At 30.8% G+C, this 27,683-nt stretch overlaps 2 protein-coding genes and 1 long non-coding RNA gene across 3 annotated transcripts in view; 1 reads left to right on the top strand and 2 right to left on the bottom strand.

The window, feature by feature from the left end:
- The window catches only part of LOC122719189 (RNA polymerase II elongation factor Ell), a 119,826-nt gene extending 118,825 nt beyond the window's left edge, over positions 1 to 1,001 (bottom strand). The window contains exon 1 of the mRNA XM_043944811.1: positions 168 to 1,001. Coding sequence (XP_043800746.1) covers positions 168 to 299 — 132 coding nt within the window. The 5' untranslated portion in view covers positions 300 to 1,001. The remainder of the gene's footprint in view (positions 1 to 167) is intronic.
- A 552-nt stretch (positions 1,002 to 1,553) lies between these two features.
- LOC122719181 lies at positions 1,554 to 2,646 on the top strand. Its single transcript, XR_006347531.1, has 2 exons — positions 1,554 to 1,794; positions 2,477 to 2,646. It is a non-coding gene; the product is annotated as an uncharacterized LOC122719181 (long non-coding RNA).
- A 3,120-nt stretch (positions 2,647 to 5,766) lies between these two features.
- The window catches only part of LOC122719195, a 193,177-nt gene continuing 171,260 nt past the window's right edge, over positions 5,767 to 27,683 (bottom strand). Inside the window, exons 10-21 of the mRNA XM_043944813.1 lie at positions 20,738 to 20,879; positions 19,822 to 20,268; positions 19,073 to 19,223; positions 16,233 to 16,967; positions 15,883 to 16,104; positions 15,364 to 15,807; positions 15,156 to 15,287; positions 14,803 to 15,028; positions 13,940 to 14,092; positions 12,163 to 12,267; positions 11,881 to 12,043; positions 5,767 to 11,752 (exon numbers count right to left, since the gene is read on the bottom strand). Of these exons, the coding sequence (XP_043800748.1) occupies positions 11,455 to 11,752; positions 11,881 to 12,043; positions 12,163 to 12,267; positions 13,940 to 14,092; positions 14,803 to 15,028; positions 15,156 to 15,287; positions 15,364 to 15,807; positions 15,883 to 16,104; positions 16,233 to 16,967; positions 19,073 to 19,223; positions 19,822 to 20,268; positions 20,738 to 20,879 (3,218 nt within the window). The 3' untranslated portion in view covers positions 5,767 to 11,454. The remainder of the gene's footprint in view (positions 11,753 to 11,880; positions 12,044 to 12,162; positions 12,268 to 13,939; positions 14,093 to 14,802; positions 15,029 to 15,155; positions 15,288 to 15,363; positions 15,808 to 15,882; positions 16,105 to 16,232; positions 16,968 to 19,072; positions 19,224 to 19,821; positions 20,269 to 20,737; positions 20,880 to 27,683) is intronic.

The raw sequence follows: 27,683 nt of genomic DNA, 5'->3' as shown, positions 1-27,683 counted from the left end.
CATTACGACACATGTACGCACACATGACTGCTTCGTGACGCGTGCAGAGGCGCGTACATATACATACATCTATATGTATATATACGATACAAGTTTGCAACTCTAGCCTATACGTAAGGAAAAGATATTGCTAAGAATGGCATGAAAAAAGAATAATATTTACTTACCCGATTTCTGAGAAAGTCCTCGATGGCACGTTGCGCCGAGTCGGTGAGTTTCACGAAGATCAGGGACTTGTTTTCGTGAAAATTACTGTGCGACGACAAACCATACTGGACACCTGCCACCAGCGCCGCCATTTCTCTGTCTCTCAACAGTGGGTTCTCTCTCGCACACGTCCCCCTCGTAAAAGCGCACACAGCTGACGTCCTTGTTGGTTAAACGAAACACTTTTTTTTACCTCTACTTGTTACCCCGCGATACGAAACGGCGCATACTACACGGTGAGAAAACACTTGCCGCAATGATACTTTCACTCGGAACAAATCGAGTAAAGACGAAGAGAAATAGAAAGAAAAAAAGAAGGTAGAGAGGCACAAAAAAAGAGAGAAAAAGATATACAACCCCCCCCCGAAATAGAGGATTCTTCTTACACGAAGCTCTGGCACACACGCGTTTTCTTTTGTTTTTCGACGCGGATCTTTTTCACGATCTCCACCTTTGCCACTTCTTTACGCGGTTCGTTTTCTTCGTCACGCTTCGAAAGTGGTAACACCCGCGCGTAGACCACCCTCTCACACGTTCCTGGTCCTCGTTTTCTCTCAACCGTCACATATTAGCGTACCGATACGTCTCATTTCAGATTTTCTCGCGATTGGATACGTTCAAGAGAGAGCAGCGCCCGTCGTTTCGCCGTAAGGAACTACACAACTACACTTTCGAACGACCACCTGGTAGGTGGGGCTTACGGGAGAACCGTCAACCAATCCCGATTTACACTCAAATAGCATGCGATTGTCGATTCTACTGTCCTCCTACGGTCGCAGCCAACGATCGACTGACAACCTTCACTTGCATCGCCTGATTCTTTGGATACTGCTGCTGCCATCTACTTTCAGTTTATAATTCTACATATACAATTTTGTAAAGGGATAAAATAAATTAATTTTAATACATGTAATTTAATGCTTAATAGAATTTTTTATACTTCATATATATTCAGTTATGTTATATTTATAAATCATATATTCAAAAAATAAAAAAAGAAAATAAAATAATTTTTTTTTCTTTTTATTTTGTTATTATACTAATGTATTTATTTTGATTTGAATTTATCTTTGGAAACTATTTTTGTTATATACATATTTTTATTTATTCTTTTTTGTTATTGTTAGTAATAGTTAATATTACTAAATAAGAAAAATGATATTTTAAAAAATCATATATTTATTAAATATTTAAATTAATGTATTCAATTAATTGTATATGTATATACTATTTCTTTGAAATAATTTTATTTTTTATATGAAAATAAGCCTTAAATATGATAATAATTTAACCAATTAAAAATGTCTATATTTATCTTATGTAACTCATTGGTGTGGCAGCACTAGTAAAGCTTTATTGTGTAAAGGTTATATTCAACGTAATCGCAAAGAAAAGTTTATTATTAAATTTGAATTTATTTTCAGAATTTAAATATTCAAAATGATTGAAAAATTTACACCAGGAAATTTATTAATAACATCTATATTTGTTTTTTGGATATACTCAATATATTTTGAGCCTCGACGATATCGTTTGTACAACTTATGGTCGAATCCTCAGTTATCTTATGCTCGTGAGATAGAATTGGTAATATAAAATATTCTTATATAATTAATATATTTTATAATTAATGTTTTTTATTTAAGAAATATATTAATATTAATTTGCATTGAAATACATTTGTAATTAAATTTCATTTTAAAAGATCAAATATTTTTTAATGATTTCTATATTTTCTAATAACTTTCGATAAATATTCCAAAAATTTTTTAATTATTTTTAAATTTAGAAAACACTTAAATTTAACAATAATTTATAATTTATATAATTTATATCAAAATTTTACTGTACTTTAACTCAAATTTTGATTTAAATTTAATCTATTTTGACATTTAATCTAAATTTAAATTATTGAGATGTTTTATCGTAATTTTAATCATTATTTTTAATTTTAATTATCATTGTTTTTTAATTGTACTATAACATTTAATATTATTGTTTTTTAATTATACTCTAATTGTGATTAATTTCATATTTTTGTTCATTTATTTTTTAGAATTAAATCAGAAAATAATTTAAAAAAAATTATTCTATTTGGAATTATTAATTGATTATTAAAAAAAAGAAATAAATTAGAATTTTTATTGTTTAAAATTATTTTTATCAACTTTACTTTAAGTAATTATGTTATATGTATTAAATAATATAATATATATAATATATAAATAATATTTTTAAATAATATAAGATTTCTTAATATTTATTATAGAAACACTTGGGTAAAGTATACGTACCAGGGGAGCACTTAACTAGAAGTATGTATGAAAAAAAATGAAGCAAAGATTTTATATTGTTTACAATACATGTATAATACTAATATATATACATGTCAATCAATATTATTGTAGTTAAAACATTTAATAAAGTACATGAAAAATATATTTGTTCTAATTGATATATTTAAAATATATAAATTTTTAATGATATAAATATATTTATGACATATGCAAAATAAAAAAATTTTATATGTGAAAAAAATATGATATATTTTTATATTTTTATTCGTATATAATTTTTAGCATATTGCTATAGTAATTTATATCATAGATTGAAGAAAATATATAATTAAAAAATCTATGAAGATAAATTAAATGTTAATTAATAAATAATAATCATATATTTAATTATTTTTTATGTATTTAATTATGTAATTAAAATGTATATGTATTGATATGTATATATTGAAAAGTCTATATATTGAAATTATTTTAAAATAAAATTTAAATTAACTTATGTGATAATATTATATTAAATAAAAGGAGGTATTTAAGTAAAATATCTTGAAATTCATAGAATTTGAAGTTTTATTAGATTTTTTGAATTACCTTCCCCTGAGATAGCTTATTCCATTAAGAAAGCCATCCTTTATATCAATCTCTTATATGTATATGTATACCATTTTATATCATATAATTTTTGTTCCGCTGTCTATTTAAGAGCACCCATTGGATATGATAAATTCATATGAATGAAAATTAGACAAGCAGTGCAAATGTTTGTAAGAATAAATAAAAATAAATAAATTGAATGTTTTATATCAGAATGTATTGTATGTTAATGTTGATAATTGTATTAAATCCTACTTTGTGACAATAATTGCATTTTACATAATGTTTCACTTTTTAAGAAATTAATTAAAATATATAAATATTTTAGTTTGTATACAGATATTATAACAAGAAAAATCTTGTTTAAATAAATCGCATTTTTGCAATGTACAATAAATAACATTATCTTAGATGCTAAGCTTTATTAACATTTACAAAAGAAAAGCAGACATTCTATGAAATACTATTTTTTTAGCAATATTTCATTTTAGCAATATTATGTAATTTTGGATAAACAAGAATGTATGTAAAATTTCATACAGAATTGGTCGATATATTTCTTTTCTTAACTTGATATGTATTGGATTTTAAATAAAAATGGAAAATATAAAGAATTAATAACATAATGAGAAAGAATAAATAACACATTATAATAGATGAAATATGATAACAAGATTATCAATGTACCAAAACATAAGAATTTTTAAATTCAATGAATGTGTATTTTGAAAATGTTTCATTTTGGTTGATGCTTCGCGTTTCTTTCATATAAGTTTTATAAATAAATTTTATAGAAAGACACGTAATTTATGTTGTTAGATTTTTGCTAATTCACTGAAACACAAAACAACAACAATCAGATCGTGAATGCATAGCATGATCATGTATATGTACAAGTGTTATATATATGTGTGTAGTATTACAAGCTATTATCATTGAAATTAATAGATAAAAGTAAAATTTTTTTGGTACTATAAAATTTAAACTAGTTTTTATTATTAACTTTTCTCTGAAATTATTAAATGCCAAATTTGGCGCTATTTTTAATAGTTTTGAAATTGATAGCTTGTAATATTTCACATAAATTACATATATATGTGCAATTGTATATGCAATATATTTTGCACGATTAGTACATAATAATATTTTACATGTGAGCGTATTATAATGCAAAAATTATAAGTTACGAAAAGATAATCGAGACAATAAGCAACGCTTCATATAACATGAAAATCCATATTATAATTACAATGATGGCAATGATGGTTGATGTAAAAATGAAAGTGATAAAAACAACGTGATAAAACGATCAGATATATAAATTTTGTTTTCATCATTTCAGACGAAAATCTAGAGGTCTTTAACGCAACGTAAAAATTAAATATAATTCTTATTTTATCCGTAATAAAGATTAAAAAAAATTACTTTAATAAAAATAAAAAAGAGAAATTGATAAAATCATTTATATACAATATATATATATGTGTATTTTATTTCGATGTATATTAACTAAATCTAAAAATTTTTAAAAAATTAAACATTAACATACAATGATAATTTTTATTAAAGTAATATAATTAAGAATTTGGATTATGATTAATGAAATATAAGTCCTCTAGATTATCGATGGTTTCGATAAATTTCGTACAGCGATTATGCATTGATGAAACATTGAGTCACATCTTAAAGTTTATCTAATATTTCATGATAATGAATATATTTTGGTTTTACCTTTCATGTAAAATATGATGATATGGAATGTGGTACAATGATTCAACGATGATAAAACTCTGGTCAACTTTCCTCGTTTGCATTTTATTCACGCACAATATCACCTTTTTATACTCCATTTAATTATTTAATTGATCGATAGACACCACTGTAACAATTTTTTTCATATTCATAATATAGTTTGCATATTCTTGAATAACATTGTCATTTAATCATTCTCTCTTTCGCTGTTTTATATTATATCATGTCGTTTTTTTAATTTATTGATCGAATCTTGTTACACACGTCGCCAAACAAATTTGTTTCTTTTATAATTCTTTTTAAAGATAATTAAATAAATAATCATAATCAATTTTTTACATACAGTTTTATTATATCGTTAATCACGATACACATTCTTATAATTGAATCTGAAAAATTTGAAAATTTCAATAATTGTTAAAAGTTTGAAAAAAAATTAAGTATTATTTTGTTAAAATGAAAATAAATAATATTATATATATGATAAAATATAATTTTTCTTAATATCTCTTTTCTTATAAAAATATGAAATAAATATGACAAATATATATATAAAAATATCGATCAAATATGATAAAATCATTGCGATTTTAATTTTTTCGATGACATGTACATATTTAGTCAAATATGGCGAAAAATGATGAATTTCATTAAAATATAATATTCGATAATTATTTTTATTAGAATTAAATTAAAATTAAATAATTAATTCAATGTTAAAGAAAATAAACGAAACATGAACAATTAATGAAATAATAAATTCAAAAAAATACCTGGCAATGCTGGCGTCGCGTGCGTCAATCGATCAAGAGAGATACCATTTTTTAAAGATAGAATCATAACGAAAAATCGTGCACACACATCGTTTAGAGCTAAAAAGATTTGAACTACATAAATGATTCAAAGAATAAGCTGTTAGTGCAAGTGAACGAACGAAAGATAAACGTTTATTAATAAAGATCTGGGGTTTGGTATTTTTTTTTTTGTGTTGAATGTGCGTGTTTGTCTCTGATACAATTGCTTTTAGGTTCACCTATGTATATTCGGAGGCTGCGCAACGGTGTGTTGTATAATATAATTCTTCTCCCTCTTCATTCGCTTAGTTTCGCGTTAAAAATTTTGATAACAACAATGGTATTCTTTACGGGAACGATGAAAATGTACTCGTTGAGATATAATACCTAATAATCATGCAGTCATCCGCACGTACGCACAGAATTACGCGTTTCGTTATTATTTTCTTTTTGCATCTCTTGTCACATGATTACAAATTTATTCCTTAATATGCTTTATTTACGAAACACAAACATTCTGCCATTTTTTTTCTTTTTTTTTTTTTTTTAATATATTTGTTAAGTACAATTATATACGCGTCGTATGATTTCTCAAGCATAGTATTGTCAACAATTGTGTATATATTTGTTCTTTTTTTCTTTTTTCCTTTCCATTTGTTAAATGGTTTCTTCTGCTAAATGTTCTCATAATATAGCAATCTGAAGTCTAGTTTTCGAATAATTTCCTTTCTTTGGTTCTGCGTCCATGGTCAGCTACTGAACGCAAAAGTTCGCGATGACATGCTCTCGTCGAACAAGAACTACGAACACTTAACCTTGTTTCGTTATATACATATTTCTTTTCTTTTTTCTTCGATTTTTTTTGAGAAGAATAATGAATCGATTCGTGCAACGAGACATTCAATCACAGAAAAATTTTTTCGATTTTCGCATTTATTTTCGATTGTATAAATTTAAAATATATAAATGTTAATGATATATTAAAATGATTTACGGATATGCATTCTCATTATCTAAAGATAATAATACATTTTATTTCTCTTCTTTTTTAATATTTTTTTTAACCCTTTAGGGACCATTCTATTTTATATATATATATTTTTTTCATTGTTCTTTTATATTCTTTTTCTTTTTTCGAATTCAAAGTTATTAAAAGTAATGAAATTCATAGACTAAAGACTAGATCTATTATTAAACATTCATTTCTAAACATTCATAGCATGCATCTCGTTATTATAATAATCTAATAATACTAGAATAATATCAATTTTATAAATTATGTATTAGTACCGTAATTATATCGATATCTTAAGTAGAATCCAAGATAAAGCACTTGAAAACTGAATTCCGTTTGAGAGTCCCAGCAGGGTTAAACTTTTATTCATTTCAAATTGAATCATTGCAGAGCACTTTTGTATCATTTCTTTTTGAATAATATATTTTTGTGCAATTTTTTCTTTTAGATCAATCAATACAAAATAAAGAAAAGGACAAAATGTTATGACAACGATTTCTTTTGTTTTCCTATGACTGTAAACTATATAAGAAGCAACATTCACGCATATCGTTCACGTGAATTTAGACAAAAATATCACTATTAAACGGTAACGTGAAAATTCCTAGTCATTTCTTGTCCCTCGTTGCTCGTCGAAATTCCTCTCTTACCTGATTGATTATTCGACGATTACTTTTGCGTTCCCAGTATCAATATCATCGTATTCGTGTCATTCTTATATTACCGATCGATTACATAGATATTGTGATAATTCATCACAATCTTTATGCAACATTGCCATGGTATCTTTCGCTATCATACCAATGAGACTCTTCGGACGTTTAACGAGTATAGAGAATAGAAATCGAAATGTCTTTTAAAAGAGAAAAATACTGTTGCTATTGGGAACTGTGTTCACGTGCTTGATGTGTATATGTATATGCGCGCGGTATATTGTGTATGTACAATTATGTTTCTATATATGTTTGTCTGTTTTGTGTTATATGTTGCATATTCAATTCAATTGTTTATAGAGTTGGTAAGTTGGCATTTAGGATAACATAAAAAAAAAAACAAATTTTTCAATATTATAATAATTTCTTATTTGTGATAAATTTTCGATCATTACGCATGCTTATCTTTATGATTGTTTGAATCTATTAGAAATAATTAATAGCTAAATAACAATATAAATTGTTCAATACAGTACAATTGATCCATCTTACAATTTACAAATTAACCAATAAATAACTAATAGATAGACTTGTATTCTATCCGTGTACCAACTTAGCAGTTCTGATTGTTAGGTTATACCGTGTGTCTGTTTTTTTATTATTATATGTATAAATGTTTATAGGTTACGTGAAATATGTATGTGCAAGTGTATACGTGTGTATATGTACTTTAAGGGTAGTAATTATCACAGAATACACGAGATATTTTTTTTTCATTAAGCTTACGAGATATTAATCGAAGCGGAGAATAGGAGGAAAAATTGGCGGTCAATCCCGTCCACGAAGCGCAATCGCCGAGCGACCCCAAAACTTTTTAGCATAAAGAAACACACAAAAGATTGTTCCCGTTTCGTCGACGGACTTGGCCTGGTTGCCGAATTCGCCAACCTTTTTTCATTAATTAGTATGTACTTAGGCAGCGGAGAAAATAGACACTTTTACAAATGAAGATGGTGGCGAGATCGCGGATTCGTGTTTCTCTTTTTCAATTCTAATTTTTCCCTTTTTCTTTTTCATTTGTATTTTTCTATATTTTCTATATGCGTATTTCGCTGATACCATGTCGTTTTTGTCTGTGTTCGATAAGTGTGGTTTCAAATTCGAAATCTTTTTTTCGCTACGTTCGTTTTTCTTCGGTCGAAGGCACACTAGATCGAAGCAACGCGAACATTAAAAAAAAAAAAAAAAAAAAAAATGAGTTGCAATGCGTTTAATACGTGAGGAACGTTTCGTCGAAAGTATTTTAATCGAAACCGGTATACAAATCCGTTTAAATTTATGCATTTTAATCACGTTAACGAATAACGCGCTAAATCTGATGTTTACAAAAACAAAATACGTTTAAATTATAATGTAAATTTTCTCTATTCTGTTCTACAATATTTTGTAATGAGATTTAAAGATATTGATTTATGAATGATTAATTCATTGTTATTTTTTCTTTTTTTTTTGTATTCAATTGTGAGATATATGATTTTTGTCGCAAAATTACATGGTAAGAAGTAATTTCAGAAAGATATGCGCTTATATGCACAATATTAAACGAAATCCTATGCAGAAATTCTGTGCTTGATTCGTGCCGCGTATAGACGGCATGCATCATCCGGATATGGTAATTGTAAATATAGCCGAATGTTCCTCATTTTTTGGATGGCTCTCTCTCCAGACGAGTATCCCGCGCTCGCAACTACATCAGCATTTAGATACTATACACAATACGTAAGTATATCTAGACGTACTACGTAGTAGAAACTTTTTTTGTGGATATAATCATTGTAATCTCTGGAATTGTATATCTGGTTGACCTGCGAAGGCCGGAGAATGAAATTTATTTAGTTTCAAAGTCGCGTGCATCTTTTTTTTTGTGTTATTATTAGTTTCTTCATCTTTCGTTTATTTTTTCTGCTTTTTTTCATTGTTTTTCCCTTTTCTTTATTTTTTTTTTTATTTCATTTGCAAATTTCTCGGGAGATCCGATCGAAGCTTCGTGCAAGAATTGCAATATGTATTCTTAAACAAGTATCTTCAAAATTTTCGAACGACGTTAGATGCGAAATGAAGAACATTAGTGTCTTCCGCGAGGGCCGTTTTTGTTTTTGTAGCAGATTGAGGGATTGTTTAACGCGTCCACCCTTAATTTTCTCGATTTTCCTTTTCTTTTTTTTATATAGTGGGGGAAGTCTTATATCAGAGAATTGCGGATTTCAATCTTTGTAACGAACCATTTCTATGAATGGACAATATTTGATTTATTTACAAGAGTAATATCGATGAGATATTTTAAGCGAATAGAGAGAGAAGTATTAATGTCCATTTTTTTTTCTTCAAAGCTTGCGTTCCATCTTGCTGTTTACATATTTTGTTCGCTCACACAAAAAGCAATGATCGTCAAGAGGAAAAAGAGTCGAAGTTAGATGATTATTTAAGTTACCATACAACTACCACGATATAAAGTTTAATTTCGAAAAAGTTAGGCTGTCGATTCATAGAAATAGTATTTTCTGGTTATAATAGATCAAAGACCGGATTCTCTATTTCACAATATTATACACTGAAGGAAAATCTAAGGCGGACGAAAGTTCTACTTCTTTCCTTCTTTCTTCTTATTACTTTTTCTTTTTTTTTTCTTTTTCTTTTTTTTTATTTACCTTTTTCAATGGAACGGAATATCAATTTCTTGTATAAGTAAACATCTATATATCATTTCGAAGATCTTCGAAGCGAGACCAAAGGTGATTCACGAAGAATGCTCGAAGTCTTCGAGCGGACCTCGTATTTGTTCACCAACAATAATCAGACTCATACGATCTCTTGTTAATTCTTACAATAAGAACGTACTTTACATTACAATGCCTATTTATTACTAACGGCACATCTCGAGTAACGTCGTGATGTGCCTATTGGTCGTACGCAATGCTACGTTAAACTGTTATTTAGAAAAAACTTTTTTCGTCAACAATGTGTTTCACATATCTACAAGAAAACTCGTCTTCTCAAACAAACGGCCTAAAACGTCGTCTCTCACAAGGGTCTATATATTTATAGTATTACATCTCCTCGTTGCAACACGATTCGCTTTTCAATTTTAAAAACATGTTTGATTCGCGTTTTATATTTGCAACATGCTTATGTTCACGGACCCCGATTCGATCGTTCTTTTATTTTCTTCTTCTTTACTATTCACAGTTAAGCTGCTTCCTCTTCTTTTGTGAATCCATACAGGTCGAGGTCTAATCGCGCTGGATACATTTTACGACTATTTCAACTTCATTCTCCTTTTCTTATGTTACGAATATTTACCAAATATATTGCATACTGGCAGCACTGTTTTCACATATCGCGTCTATTCAAAACACTCTCCAATACCTGAGGTTTCGTATCCTCCATCTTTACGGCACTTATTTGAACAAAAAGTTCGCCGTCTTGGACGTTATTCTATTTTTCTATCGTTTGTTTCGAAAGAGTGGGAGGAATCACCCTTCCATTTTTTCTTTTCTCCCTTGTTTGACTTCCATTGGACGAACGTTTCGATTCGGGGCACATTTTAAATATGTTTACTCGAAACCCTTCCTTCTTGTTTTCTTTATTTTGGTTTTGTTGTTGTTTTTTTTTTTTCTTTTTGTTTATTTGGTTTATATAGGGGACGGGGCTAAAGCTCTGTGATTCGTAAAAAAAGACAGAAGAACACGCTCGACCGGAAGCTGGCTGCGAAGGAAGCAAGAAGAAAATATGTCGCGTGACATGCTTTCTCGTTCCCTCACTGACCGACGATGTTATCATAAGAACCGAAAAGGATTCGGCCGATTGTCCTTATCGGTGATCTTTTTTTCTTGTTCGTNTTTTTTTTTTTTTTTTTTATTTGTGTTTCGTTTTCGTATATGTTGCGGTATTGCTCGCACTTATTTTTTTACTTTTTATTTTTTTGGTTTGTTTTTTAAAGACTTCATTCTCGACAACGACGGCCGAACGTTCTATAGTTTCCCCTGTGCACAATGCCCCTTCTTTCCTTTTCTCCTCCGAGCTCTTTCCAAACTCGAAGGACGCATCGCTTCGCTGTCGTGGCTTTAATGCTGTGACTTCGAGTCTCAGGTAGGATTCGGTAAAGGTGTCTCCTGCCTGATGTCACTCTTCAGTTTTACGAATTCCTTTGCAATTTCATCGTTGTTCCTCTGTGAAAGAATCCTCAGGATTGTCCAACCGGTCTCGTCCATCTGGATTCGTTTGCCAAGCGACAACCAACAGGCGCAAGAACCTTCTTCGACTATATCCTTAAGCTGCATTACTGCTACACCGACTAGTCTGTCTTCTCTGGCAAAGCAATAATCTTTGCAACAGATGTGCAATTCGTAGAAGTCCAATTGCTGCTGCTCATTGCCGATCATGCTGGATATATTGAAATAATTACGTCAATTTATTATGCAGAGAAAATAAATCAAACAAATAGAAAGAGTTGATGGTGAATACCAAAGTGTAAAGTTATTACATTTAGGCATTTATATTTGAATACTCACAAGTCGAAACTTTCATTGAATTGTGGTGACCAATTATTGGTCTTTGATTTTGTTGATTGTTTCCTTTTCTTTCCAGTTAGATGAGGTCCGATCAAGTTTACTTCAACATATGGTCTGAACATTCCTGTAGCTAGTTGCCACTTCAAATCGTTTGCAGCGACAACTAAAAAGTATAATTTATTAGATAATATTATATAAAATGTTTGAAATTTTAAATATAAGATAGATTATTGTGATTGCAGATATTTTATAATGTGGCATAAAAATTTGGATGAAATATACCTTTGACCGTAACTTTTTGTTCGCCAGTTCCAGGATGCGTGAAAAGATCCACTTGAATACTGACTTCTCCAACTGAGCTTTCCTCTGTGCCAGCAGTATCTGGAACTTTATTAAGAACAAGTTAGATTTCATATATAAATTCAAAATTTTTGTCACTACGAGAGAGAAAAAAAGAGCCTTGCTGAGGCTTTATTCGAGACTAAAATTTTGAAATCGAATGCTAAAATACTATATAATATATGAATAATATCTAATTCTAGAGCAGATTACATGCTCTAATCATATGCATGGAATTTTATATCTTTGAATCAATTCATCAAAGAAGACGAAGTTGCTGTGTTGTTAAAGACACATGAATAATCTCAAGCATATAAAATTTACAAGATCTTTATACAATAATAAATTTACTAATTTGCTAATCGACTTCATATTTTATGAGCAAGGATTAGTTTGCAACAATTTAATTGTAAAAATTACAAAATTTAATTTTTAAAAATTTTATATCTCATTGTTTTTACTGGATTATGCATTTTACGATTAATGATAATTAATTTATCAATATGGATATCTAAAAAAAAAAAAATTATAGAATTGTTGGTATTATCTGCTATATATTTCTTAGAAAAAACAATTTAATTGGAAGATGATATGGTGAATTGACTGTGATAAAGAAAATCTATAGGTGTTTAGGTGTACATTTGTCAAAGCTTAAAAAAAAAAAAAATTATTAAAATAATGCTTAGTGTAAAAAACAATGTTAGAAAATGGCAACCTCTGGAGTATGTGTGATATATAGAGTATATATTCACAAATTTATATTATTATTGTGTAAGTATACATAAAGTATAATTTTAAAGTGTAATCTGTCATTTATTGAGAAAATTATAAAAAAGATAAAAATTAAATAAAAAATAAACTTTTAAATATGGTATGTAAATGTATCATGTGTACACATAATTGTACAAAGTAAATTGTAGAAAGTATAAATGTACCAGAATAGGTTGATAGTCATTATCAAGTGGACATCAACAACATTGCTATCGAGATGAATACAGCCTTATAAAAACAGTGATAGATCATGCAAATATCATATTGTTCGCGGCCATAGAAGATAAGTGGAACATTGATCATTCGAAATCTCGAATTCTGAGTCCAAAGTTATGAAGTTTCAAGTGGGCTTTCCAAGATTATAGGATTTAAATCTTCATGAACTCATGAATTATTAGATTATGGAAGTTCGAAGTTTCACTAGCAATTAATAACCTTCTTAATGACCTATGATCTCAACTTGATGAAGGATGGCATCACTAAGAGAAACTATGGCTTTCAGATCCGAAGGTGGCCATTTTCTACTATCGATTATTTTGTAAGTATTTTTGTAGTAGCAGCAACAGCAGTAGTAGTGACAGCAACAGCAGCACTACCTAATACAACTATCGATCACCGAGAAGTCTTCAGGACACATTTTTTATCTCAATTTCATTTAATGATAAACGTTTGCTATGCATCAAGAATCTGCATTACTGATTTGTATTATTTACGCCTTTATAGTTCATAATTCAATTTTATACATAGTACAAAGTACCGAAAGAGTGCTTACAATCTGAATTCTAAATTTGATTGAGAAAATTCCTAATTAATCCCGAGAAGACAGCTCGGTGCACAATGCAATCACAAACAGTCCACTACGTCCTAAAATGAGCGCCTAGGTTCGAAAGTGGCCGGAAGTCAGCGAAGAATTCCCTTCTGCTCTAAGGTGGCTAGTGCTCTCCGATACCTTGTCGACTCTCTCGACGAAGAGAGGGCTTGCTCTGGCGAAGGGGTTCCTCGAGGCTTTCCATACCCTCGGCTCCTTCCCCTTCGTCGCCACCTCTTTCGCTGCTCATCGAACGCTGACGCTGACGTAGCTTTGACGCATTGTTCAGTGGCACTGTCGCGATAATTTCGGTTATGTCGGTTGTATTTCGTACGTCGATTTTTCCAAAAATGTCGCGGTGTACGTGTGTGTGCACGAATTATCATAAATGTAAAAGAAGCGTGTGTTGTAGAATGATTTATTTTCTTTTGCTTTTATTCAATTTGATCTTAAATTCAGTGGTTAATGGAAATTTGATTGGGCCAAGTTTTTGTTAGATTATTGATGAATGGATAAATTTAATTTTGGAAACTCACGATATAGATAGATATTCATAAACAACGTGTATTGCAATAAAGCGGAAATCAATTTTTTGGAGAGTCACTTGTTTGTTTTCATAAAATTTAATTTATTCGGTCAATTTAGATTCGCAACTTGATTGAAATTTTGCTAATTGTTATGTGTGATGATAGATATTGTGCTGGAAAATTGTGTTAGTTCTTTTTTATATGAAATATGCTTTTTTTTTTGATTATCTCAAGTGGAAAAAATATAATGATTTCTTTGATATTATTTTATTTTGATTTTTTTCCCTCCATTAATTAAAATGAATAAAATTTTGTGTTTAGTTTTGATATACTATCGTTGATACTTATAAACAAAAGATAAATAAAATTATGATTGCATATATAATTTTCAACATAATTATATGATTTTACCTTATAACTGATGAAAATGTTTAGATGAAGATATTTAATGATGTTACCGTTTAAAGGAGAACTTACCTTGATTGACCTGAGATGTGACAAAAGTCTTGATGAGTGTGTCTGTTGTTTGCGTATACAGACTCAAGGCATATCGCAAGCTTTGCAATTCCGGTGATTTCTCTAAGAATGTCTTCTTCAAACCATTGCCACCTGCGTGGAAATACAGTTTAATGGTATCGAGGGCAACCTCGAGGACTGCACACTGTTTCGGTGAAAGATTCTTTTCTACTTCTTTCGAAATATCCTGTATGTAAAAATAATATATTTATAATGAAAATTTTCAATGATATAGAATATCAAATTTTCATCGATATAATAATTTATATATCTTTTAAAATATATTAGTTATTAAATTATACACAATGACGCACCATTACACCGCTCAGTGCATTCTTCACATCCGGTTTGCCGGCCATGTGATTTTTAAACAATTTCGACATGTCTTCTATCTTAGCATTCGCGGCTAAATTCTTTGCATTATCTGTTAGATTCTTGAACATCATCTATAAAATGAACAGTAGCAATATATTTAATTAACTCGATTAAAATTTTTAGAATAAAAATTTCAAAAAATCATACACTCTTGTCTGACATAGGTGGTAACACCACCGTCTTCTCCAAAATCCTCATGACGATCTTCCATAATTCTTTCAGCAACCTTTTGAGCACAGTCTTTTCACAAGATTCAGCGTACAACGACAGACTTCCATCGAGAAGATCCATGAGAGGACGCAATACTTCATCAGCTTCGACAGCGACGTTGTTTCTTTGAGCAGGTTGCACTTGTCCACTACCTTTAATAGCTAACAACAGATCTCCTAATTCTTTCACGGAAGCTGTTATTCTTGGTTCCAAACTCTTTGCGAAGAGCATAGCAAGATCGTCGAGTGCTCCATTCAATTGTTGTTGAAGCTCTTTCAAAATGTTCGCCGCATCCTCTTCTAATTTCTCCCCACCCATCGATTCGAACATCTTTTCTAATTGTACTCTCAATTGCTGAATGTTGTTCATGAGAATGCAAGCCTGCAAGAAGAAAACAAAAGTACAATTTGTTACAAATGTTTAATTAAACCAAATTTAGTTATCGAAAGTACACACGATTCTTTCTTCCTTCAGATGACTTGGGAATTCCTTCTTCACGATATCCGCGTATGCAACCAATACTTTCACAATGGTCTTTGCAAATCTCTTCATATACCTCTTCCAGATTTCCGGATCTGGACACTCCAGTTTGGAGACCACGTCGAAACACTGGGTTAATTGTGTGAAGACGTCGACGACGGAGACACTGAACAGCGCGTGTTCGCTGCTCTTTTGGAACTATGAACAATTTTACATACTATATTAAATACAGGTGTATAATATAACAAATATTCTATCTATAATTAAACAAAATGAAGATAATCGAAACGCTAAGAAAAAAAAAAAAAAAGAAAAGAAACGCTTACTCCGTCCTTCTTGTCTCTGTTGAAGGCACCATGGAGATATTCCAGTGAGACGTCATCGTTCTCGTTTAACCATTGCATCACAAACGGCTCGAACCACGCAGGGTACTCAGGCACAGCGCCTTTGTACGGCGGCACATCCTTCACGTAATTGGTATGCAACCATTTGACCTTGAAATGGAGGTTCATGTAGGCCGAAGATTTGCACAATCTGTGCTGCTCGTGCTCCTCCAACGCGTATTTCATGTCCACCGCGAACAAGGACCACATAGTGGCCGCCGACAATTGACCGATGTTCAATTCCTGGGGGAATTGGTTGAGGACGGGTGCATAGCTGTTTTTATCCTCCTCGATCACCGAAACGATCAGCGCGATCAATTTATGCCAGAAATCCAACGATTCCAAACGAGGGCCGTGATCCTCGGCGTCCCTCTTCGCCTCGTTCGGATCCACTTGGAATTCCCTGTTGTAGATGTCGTAGCAATTCTCGAACAGGAACTGGTAGGTCGATCGAAGACACGCCTTCACGCAATCCTTAACCACGGTGCTCGCCCTCGGCGGGCTGGACAATTCCAAAACTTTCATACGGAAGAATGTGATACTCGTGAGAAGGTCGACCGTGCTCTTCAGATCCATCAGCTTCTCCTGGCTCGAGGCGGGGAAGTTATTTCGATACATCGAGAGATCGATTCGCAGGGAGTTGTGCAGCTGATCCAGTAACTTCACGAACTTCTCTTTCTGGAATGCGAAGAAATGGGCCGTAAGAAAAGGATGGAAAATGTATTTTGTATCCGTTGTATCGAGTTTCCATAAATAACGAATATCCGTCGGTCGGAAGAAGGGTCCGAGGTTTTCGGTTTGGCCGAGATCATTTATCCAATCCCAAAAGTTATCTTACGCTTATCTCGCGGGAGAATGTATGTGCGAGATTTGATCCCTCTGGAGCAGGAGAGAGTTGGGGAGGGGAATAGGACGAAGTATGGATTCCTATGATAGATTGGGCTCGCTAGCTTGCAAGTTGATAAAGTATGATATAGTTGAAACGAAGTTGAAGGATTAATGAGATTCTTCGCTCCAAGTTATGATATCTCTTTTTTATTCGATCATTTTGATCGCGAGGTAATTCTTTTTTTTTATATGATAACAAATGTTTTCATGAAATAAGAATTATAGTTATGTCAATAGATAACTCTTATATTGATGTTTGTAAACTAGTATTAATTCCTTTTTGTTTATTTGTTAATATTTGGAAATAAAAAATTGATTTTGCTGGTCTGATTATATAGTATATTAAAAAGTAAATACAAATTTTATTGTTTACAAAAATTTTCGAATTCATTTTCTTAAGTTTTTATTTTTTCGAATATTGAATTTTTTCCAAAATCTTTATTGTGATTTATTTTTATAGGATATAGGATAATTCAATTACATCGATAATATTGTTTACGATTTGTGGGAATTTATTCTATCCCAACGTGCTCGTAGAATCGTAGAATAAAATATTCAAGAAGAAAAACGAACGATCAAAACGAAAAAGAGAAACGCGTGATCTTTAGATTATAAATAATTTGGTAAACAATTTCGTCGAATACAATGAAAATTAAATAGTAACTTCAATAAATCTATCGATGATCGAATATATTTTATTTACTTACTGCATTTATTGTAAATGAAAGAAAAATAATATATTAATTACTTTTTTCATTATATAATGTTTTATCTATCTTTTTATTGATCATTATAACTTCACAAGTTTGTTTGTTTCATAATATGTTTTCTTCAACCTTTTTTTGTTAGCATCAGCTATCTTTTTGTTAAGGTTTTCGCAAGATAAAGTTATTGGATCGTATGTCTACTTGGAAAGATAAAATCATACATAATTCAACTCGAAAACAGGAACGATCGTTTTTTCTTTCCTGGCAACTTTTTTGAAAAAATTTACATTGTTTTACTGGAATGAGTCTCTGTCACGAACGATGGAATCTGTAATTCCGGGATTTGCATAGTCGAAAATTCTAGTTTCCTCGAAAAATTTTCTCTCTTTAAATCATATATCAACACCAGCATTTGTCAAAAACAAGAATACAGTTTACTTATAACGATATCATCTTTTTGTATTCATATATCATAATTCTGTTTAACAATTTATCTGATTTTTTTCATTCGGTTTATTCTTTTATCATTCTATTCTTTATTTTATCATTTTAAATTAATTTATACTACATATTTATACTCAAACATGTAAGGATTATTTATAAAATTACTTACAATTCTATGATATTAAATGAGAATACTTCATAGGATTGTAATAATAAATCATTATTTGATTAATAATTTCCATTATATATTTTGAAAATTCAACAAGATTCCTATGTAACATAATAAAAATAAGAAAAAAATCTTAATTAAAATTTTAATTAGACCGTATTATCAATTTTCAGCTATGGTAAACTGCGAAATAGAAAAGATGGGGAAGAAGAGGATAAGGAGTAATTTAATCGAAGGATTTCACCACGAAATTGATGGAGTCAAGAGTGTATCCGTCTATCTCTGGGTATAGAAAGATATATTTTTCAATCATAGTATTTTTATCCTCTTTTTATCAAACTTATAAAAGCAAATATGCATTTGTGAAATATGCATGTGTGCAAATACTTATTTGTTTACGAAAGTCTAAAAAAACATATATACAAAAGTATATAAAATATTTAAAAATATTAAAATAATCTAATTATGATATTTACAGGATCCATTTCTACGATCATGATGAAAATATAAACGTAACATAACATCCGCAGTCTAGAAATGAGAACCAATCTTTTCTTTTTTTTTCGAAAACTCACCCCAAAATTGCTGGCGGCGAATCTATCACTGGCCGAAACAGCGGAACTCGCGCTTGTATGGGCATAGTACGCGTTTATGTTCGCCAACAGGGTGGACATCACCGCTGGCACACCTGGGCACAGGTACTTTGTGGAGAGGCAGTGAAAATGTCTGTGAAAAACGATTGAAAAATACGAGATGAATCTATGAATATTGATAGAATATTGATAGATTTTCTATGTGCTACTTAAATTATAATTATTTCATGATATTCTAATTTGTATGGATTCTTAAAAAAAAAAAAAGTAAAGAGACAAAACACAGCAAGTACTTAATAAAATTATCCAATATCGATATTTCAGCGATATTTTAAAACTTGTGATGTTCCAAAGGAAGGCTAGTGACCTAATTTAAATTTTTATATATTTTTCAAGCTTATTCTTTTACACATAATACATTACTCGCCTCAAAATTTAAAAATCACGTAGATACATCCTCTTCATTAAATAATAAAAAATAATTCTCTGCCTAGATACCATTACATTAATAAAGAATAAATGGAAAGTTGCAGCGAAGAGAGCTCCAAAAAAAGATCATCGAAAAAGGTCACATGGACAAAAATAATACATTAAATGTTCATTAAGAAACACCGCTCAAAGGGAAGAGGAGTAGCCGGGGATCTTGATCAAAGTGACAGCTAGAGGGACTACACATCCTCGTTGATACAAAATTCCCAAAGAATTTGAACTGTCAAATAAGCACGACTCACGTCATTGCTTGGTAAATGCTCTCGATGCCGTATCTCATCGCGAACTCGTCCACGAGCTCTTCTCCTGGTGGATCGAAGTACACCTTCCAGGCGTCATCACCCTTCGCCTGGGGCAACGCGACCACCCCATCGTTCTTCTCGCACAAACTGTGAAACAGGTTCTCGTGCAGGCATGTGTATTGCACGTGGTATGGAGCGACCTTCTCCTCGCCTTTGATCTCCACACTGATGTGCAGCCTGATCGCGCCGGAAACCGCGCTCTTGTCCGTCCTTTTCTCAAGGTTATACCACACATCCATCTCCCCGCTCAGTGTCCTCACCTCGATGATTGTTTGACCGAGGAAATCGTCGCTCTCCCTCGTCAGTTTCTGCCGTAGCTTCGACTTCAAATCGTTGTCCTCGTCCCACACTCTCACTTTTATCCGGTCGGACGAGTTATGGCATTCGCTGTAAACCGGGAAAACGAGAGGTTAACAGGGTTTCACAGAGATTGGATTTGCCGATTCGAATTGTTCGCTCATCCGATTTTCATTTCAGGAAATTGTTCAGGTGTTCGAATTCCGCCCGATCTCCTCCTTCCGTTTAGATGTTATATAAATAGCTTCGGAATATGAATTATTTTCTCTCTTTTGGGAATTATTTCGATTATCTATTTAAAAGAATATTATATTAATATATATCCGTTTATTGATCGTATTTTGAATTAGGAATAAAATGGTTTGGAGGAAAAACTTGTAGACAATTTTTTTTTTAAATAATACGGATTTTGGTATCGATCTATTCTTTAAAATAGAATCGTATATCTGTTTTTTTTTATATTATTTTTATTACACATTTCAATAATTTATAATTATATTTTCTCTTTCGTTCTTTTTTTTACGATATCAGGTGAAACTCGCGTAATAAAATTACTCACAAGTAGAACTTCTCGTGCCAAACAGGATTCAATTCCCTCGGCATGGTCCTAGTTCGCTTCTTCACTTTGCCGACTTGGACCGTCACGTATGGATCAGATGTGCCGCTCTTGTCTTTCGCGATCAATCCTTGAGCGCAGATCACTGTGAAAGTTACGCAAAATCGATGATTAGACGATTGTTTCACACCGCTTGCCTATCCCGACACGTGCTCCAATTATTTCGTCTAATTTGATCCCCAAGTTTTTTTTTTATTTTTTTTTTTTTTACTTACCTGACAGAATCATATTCATCCGTTCTTCATTAGATAATTATTTATTTTTTTTTTAATAATCTTTTAGATAATTTATTTATTTATTTTTTATAACAAGTGTTGTTACCTGTTACTTGTCTAAAGAAACGAAAGAAATGTATCTTGATTTTTCTAAATTAATATATTTCATATAATTGATCTTTGATCACTTGATATCACTAATATCTTATAGTATTGGATTATACGATGTTAGAAAGAAGAGTTTGCATGATGTTTATTTATATGTTATAATAGAAAATTTTCTTTCAACTTTTCTCCTTACCATATTTTTGCTCCTAAATTATTATCATTCATTAAATTACAATAGAACTCCATTTATATGCGGTTTAATATGGGAATCATTCGTGGAATCAGATATAGATATAAATCCACGGATTTAATTTTTCCTTACAAATAATACTTTCTAAAAATATGATTTTCGTTTAAACGGAAAATAATTGGAATTTTTGTGAAAATGGATTCAATCGTACGTTAATAAAATAACAAATAAACCAAGTTCCATCGTATAACTTTTATTTTTACTTCTCGCTACCTTTCCTAAGTTACAAAATTCGCACGATCTAACCATTCAAATTTCAAGAGTATTAACGTTGGAAAAATGGCGGATCACCAAGGAGCCATTGAAAGAGCAATAAAATCAAGAGAAGATAAGAAAGAGGATTATGTTCTCAGAAAGGATCGCGCTATTACGATCTATGTTATATCGGTTCAATTCGCCTTTAAAGCCTTCACGATTAATCGTGAACAGGGGGTTAGGTTGGATACCATCAGTTTCAAAAAAGATGGCTTATACATATCTTTCCTAAATGCAATAAAATTTTTAGTTGGCAAGGCTAGAATTTTATTTGGTGAACTTTGCGTGAATACGTCACGTTGGAGGCAATCAGAGAATCATTTCTATTAAGCGAATATCTTGAATGGAAGAAACGTTGCACTCAGTGATGAAATTATTTTCGAGACACGAAACACGAAGACATAGAGCATAGTCAGCTCATGAAATTATGTAAAATTGGAATTCTAAACACAATTTTCATTAAATTTTAATTTTTCCAATCGTGATATCTTTCAAGAGATTCACTCGATGATAAAGATTCTTACATTGATTTATATACATTGTTACGCAATATTAATTTATGATAAATAAAATAGTGCGTCGTTTAAAAATTTATTAAAAAACAGAGATGGAAAATTGGTATATTCCTCTTTAAAATCGTATTTAATTCACATTTGGTCCCGCGAGATACGCCGATTAATAAACATTTACATTCATTCGCTCCTCGCGTGTAATTTAACAAGAGGATAAATATACTTCCGTGAAATCGCGATTTAAAAAACAAAAAAAAAAATGCTCAAAAAATGTTGAACCGAGAGGAATATTTGAAAAGCTTTTCAAGAATTCATCCTGCGTCCCGGAAATTTGCCTGGTACGAGTTTACAAAATGTCTACTTTCGCATGACTACGCGAGATTTTTGTAAATATTCCTCGCGGGAGAATTTAATCTCATTTGTTCTTTATATTTTTTTCTTTTTTCTTCCGTCTCCTTAGATGTAACAGGTAACCGAATTGACATTTGTCTCTCTCGAATTGTAACATTTACCTCTTTGACTCTTCGTTGCATGAAAGTTAATTAAACGTTAAACGAATATACATAATGATCTTTTCGTGTATATAATTTATACAATTTATAGGATTTACTGCTTAAACATAGATTTTGCCATGAATAGAACTTTCCCCAATATTAAATTCTTCATATTAAATTTATCATCTTGTAATAGAAAGGGAACAAAAGGGGGAAATTTCGAAAAATATTCAAGAAAATCATTTAAGATCGAAAATAAAAAAAAGGAGGGGAAATATTATTTTAGTGTCTTGTTGAAACAATTAGATTAATATTATTAGTGAAATTTTGTAAGTCTTGCAATAATGGCAGACTTTGTTGAATAAATTACAACCTCTTAATCCTCGATTCACTAATATTATTAATTATAAAAAAAGTTATTGTACAAGGGACAAATATAATTACCGTGATTAATAATCATCGATTTCATATTTTCAAACGATTTTCATACCGATAGGCTCATGCACATCTAACAATGTAACAACCATCGAACTCGGAGGTCACGATTTCTTGGCAGCGTGCAAAAGCTCGGCGTGAATCGTGTAGGGATGTACATTGAACAAATATCGACGATCCACTCCGAAGTTCCACTATTAAATATCCAATATCCTGTTTGTAAATCGTTATATCTTGGAAAAAATTCGAATCAACACTTCGAAGCGGATCATACTCTTAAGATTAAAAAACAGGAGAAGTGTATATGTACATATACATATATATATTAATATACTAATTTTAAAAAATATATATTTATTAATTAAAAGTATATAAATATACGTACACATACACACGGTGATACACACGTACGGGAAACACACACATATATATTTACATATCATATCACAGGTATCGACGTTAACGTGCTGCGATTCGGACAGACAGACAGACACACATGCCCATGCTACTAACTCGTTGAATTCGCACACCGCTTTATTGCAGCGGGGACGATCGCCGATGCTTGCCCGTCCTCGACGATCTCGTACCGTTAAATCTTCGAGTCGTGGCCACGCTCAAATCCACTTCCATGGATGTCGACAGAATCTGTGCGAGTGCTTGTGCGTGTGTGTGTGTTTGTACGTGTACCGTTCGCGATCTAATATGTTCGAAATATCGTGTATGTATAAATGTAATGTAATAAATAGGTATATAGCTTCTCTTTATATATAACTCGAGAAATAATTCGAGTGTCCTGCTGTGCCTTTTGCATTTTGAAATATCTAAGAATTGAATATTGTTTTTTTTTGTTGTTTTGAAGATATCTTGATGACTTATTTTAAAAGCAATTAAAGAAGTAATTTAAAATGTATAAAAATTATGTTGTACATAATTTGTGATGGTATTGTGTCACGTTTGAAGATATCGTAAAGTGAACTGTGTTATCCGATGATGTATATATGAATATAAATTTTTACGAATAGTATAATCATATAGGTGCATCGTGAGAAATTATACATGATCGATCATCGTCACGATCGATAGTCGAACGTCTATCGATGAGAATTTTATGGAGCGTGATATTCATTTTTCCATGTGATATTGGTGTCTCGTGTATGGATCGTTATAATTTTCTCATGATCCGTTCCATCCAGACCGGATGAAAAGTACGATTACGAGCGATACGGACGTCGTTCCGATTTCGAAGTAATAATAATGCTCTATCATTTACGCGACACCGTTACGATTTTCGTAAACGAGATCTTTGAACCAATTTGAGACAACAGAAAGGCTTAATTTAACCGATTATTTTCTTATCATCATCGCATCAAAGCCAATCTTTGATCGAAAATAATCGAAAAACGATTAATGATTTAAAAATAAGGAATTTAAATGCTGATCGATTTCTTGAAAATTTACGCGTAATATTTACGAACAGTCACGTATATTTTGAATTTATGTTTCGAAGTAATTTTAACTTCGAATATAAACAAATGGAATCACGCGAGATTTCCCGATGAGAAGTTTCATTTATATATAATCGAAGTAAACACGTTTCTTATATCATGCTTCCGATAACACGTTCCGATAACAGTCAGCATAATGAATACTTTTGGCAAATTGGCCAATGAATATTTGTGAACTTGTCGACGAGTAAAGGTGGAATGAAGGAAGTTTTTCTAATAATGCATTATAAATAAAACACTGAGACGAGGCTATTGAATTATCCAACGTCATTGCTACGAAATTGTAACTTACGTCATAACGTCCATTTTTTTTTTAACGCTCGTGTGATCACGACCTAACCGAGGGTAGCCTAAGGAGAGAACGTCCTTTTCTAAATCAATATTCTACGGGGAGCGAAAAGTAGTCTATAAATGGCTACTACTAGGTAATCGCATGGAAGACAAACGTAAAGCTTGTGGTACAAAATGGAATCGCACGAAAGTAGGTCAAAATTGCGAAATTTGATTTTTTTCTTTCAAAAAAGAAAATTGAGAAAAAATTCGATCGAATTGGAATGGATCTAATTGTACTCGTATTGTTTTAAAAATGTCTTTTGACATATAGTTATATAGATATATATATATATATATAAGTTTCATAATTGATTAAAATTTTGATTAGAGTTAATCATCGGATTTATTCGTTTTTTAAAAGTTCCAACTTCTGTTTGAAAGTTTATGGGATTTTCACATTTTTTTTTTTAAATTTAATCAGCTTGCACTTCCAATTATTCTTTCTCTTTAAATAACTCGATAACAAAATATTCTCGATTATTCAAAATAAACTTATTAAACGATAAAATCAAAGTTAATAAAAACGAATAATTTCAAATTAATAAAATCAAGAATTATCGCCCGATGATTTTCAAATTTCTCATGAATAAATTTCGATCATATTTCACGCGAAAATATACCATTTTTGTAACACGATTTTTATCGTCCCTTTTACACCAATTGAATTTTAAGTCAGATAGTATTCGTCAAAATTGAAGGAAAGAATAATCGGTTTGACTCATTAATAATCAAGAGAGATCTTCAAATGTAGATTAGAAGCAAATCGAATGATATAACGATGCTGTAACCAACTAACCTGATCAATCAAACTTTCAATCAGTCAGCTGATTAATTGACGGTCAATAAAGCGATCTATCCTAGATGATGATAAAGTCAAGTCCAATACCAATAAAATTTTAGAACGAAAGCTATATCATTAAAATTAATTTATACGAATATTTGAAATCGATATGTTGTATAAATTAACGAAAAATATATATATATATTATTATATTTGAGAATTGAAAATATTTTTCTCAATAATTTTACAAAATCTTTTTTTTTCTGCTTTTAACGTGTACAATCTGACTCAAAATATGATCGATGTTCCTCCATGTTAATTTTCAAGTAGAGAATAATAGAGGAAGAGTAATATAATCGAGCTAAAATTTCATATACTAAATTCTAGATGGAAGAGGAAGAAAGAAGTATTGATAGTCTCTATTTCACTATTGAAAGTATCGGGATACTAATTTTGCATGATATGAGATTATACAATGAATTACTGATCGTGTTCAGTCTTGGATGAAAATGATTCTCAGTTCGTTCGTCGAATTTTTAGATGTTTTTAAACAAAGTTGTATATATATATATATATATTTTTTAAATTTTTCAAGAGAGAATTTGAGAAAAAGTAAAAAAAGAGTAGCATCGGATCAACCGCAAAACTCAGATTTTATCTATCAGATATTTATTTCTAATTTTTCTTTATTACGAGAAAAAAAGATCTAAATAAATAAATTCTTCGTTTGTAAATTTACTATGATATATTTCGCATGCAGATCATAAGAGAAAAACTTGATAAATTTATATTTATTAATATTCTATTTACTTGCAGCAAAAAAGAACTGCTTTAACAGTTTAAAAATTAAAAAAAAAAGACAAGTATAATAATTTGAATATACAGAATATAATAATTTTGAGTCCAATTCCGAAACGAAAAAAAAAAAAACGAAAAAAGTATAAGTTTTATCAAATCTTTCTTCGTTGTGATCTTCGTACGAAAATTTTTTTTTGCCAATATCAAATTATTTTTGTGATTAGTTTTAATTTATAATATTTTAGATATCTGCATCTAAAATTCTACGTTCTTTGAATAAACAATATTTCCAATCTAATAACTTACATCTCGTTTCGTGTACTCTATTCTACGTATACATAGATGTGTTATTGTATTTACACGAGTAGGAAGTCTAAAGACAAACGGAGTAATTTGCTCGAATAACTTGCTCGATGTTTAATTCATTGGTGACTCATTCGAATATTTGGAAACGAATCAAACATGTTTTTCTTATGATAAACAACTTCGACTTCACGGTTTATAAATGTTATTTTAATATTGTAAAAGTAACTCGTAATCAATAATTGATTTACGAACATTCATCGATATGATATTTACTTCGTTAATATCGCCCATCTCTTCTTTTTCTCTCATCCGTTTTTCGCTTTCGTTTCACCATTTCTCATTTCTTTTTCTCTCGAATGTCGTGATGCGGGTCAGCTGCGATTCCCTCAGTTTAATTTTAATTTATGCCCACTGAACGAAGAGAGATTTAATTATTGGAGCGGAAACGGAAATAACACCGAGTGTTACCTTCGATTATTCTCCTCTCATGCTCAGATGCTCTACGATTTTTTTTTCTCTCTGTTGGACAGCCTCCCTCGATGCGGGATACTTATTCCAAATTTGCCATTTCGTTTCAATCGAATAACGAAGAAACTTTCTGAAACTTTTTGAAAAAGTGTCCAATTCGTATAGAAATATTTTTCACAACGCTTAACATTCTTCCTGGTATTCAGATTTATGCGAATATAAATAATCCAGAGGGAACGAAATATAATTAAACATGATTAAGCGATTGTCCGATTTCATATTCACTAAAAAATGAATTTTTCTTTTGAAGTGAATGTAATATTGAAAAGGGAAAGTGAATTTGATTTAACTTTCAATATTGGATATGATTCTTTTGTTAATTGGATCAGCAAAAATTGTAAGGGGTAGAATAAGAAAAGATATCACGTT

The sequence above is a fragment of the Apis laboriosa genome, unplaced genomic scaffold (genome assembly GCF_014066325.1).
Source record: "Apis laboriosa isolate Shangri-la unplaced genomic scaffold, ASM1406632v1 scaffold70_cov154, whole genome shotgun sequence".
Classification (NCBI taxonomy): domain Eukaryota; kingdom Metazoa; phylum Arthropoda; class Insecta; order Hymenoptera; family Apidae; genus Apis; species Apis laboriosa.
This window is presented reverse-complemented; position numbering and strand designations above follow the sequence as displayed.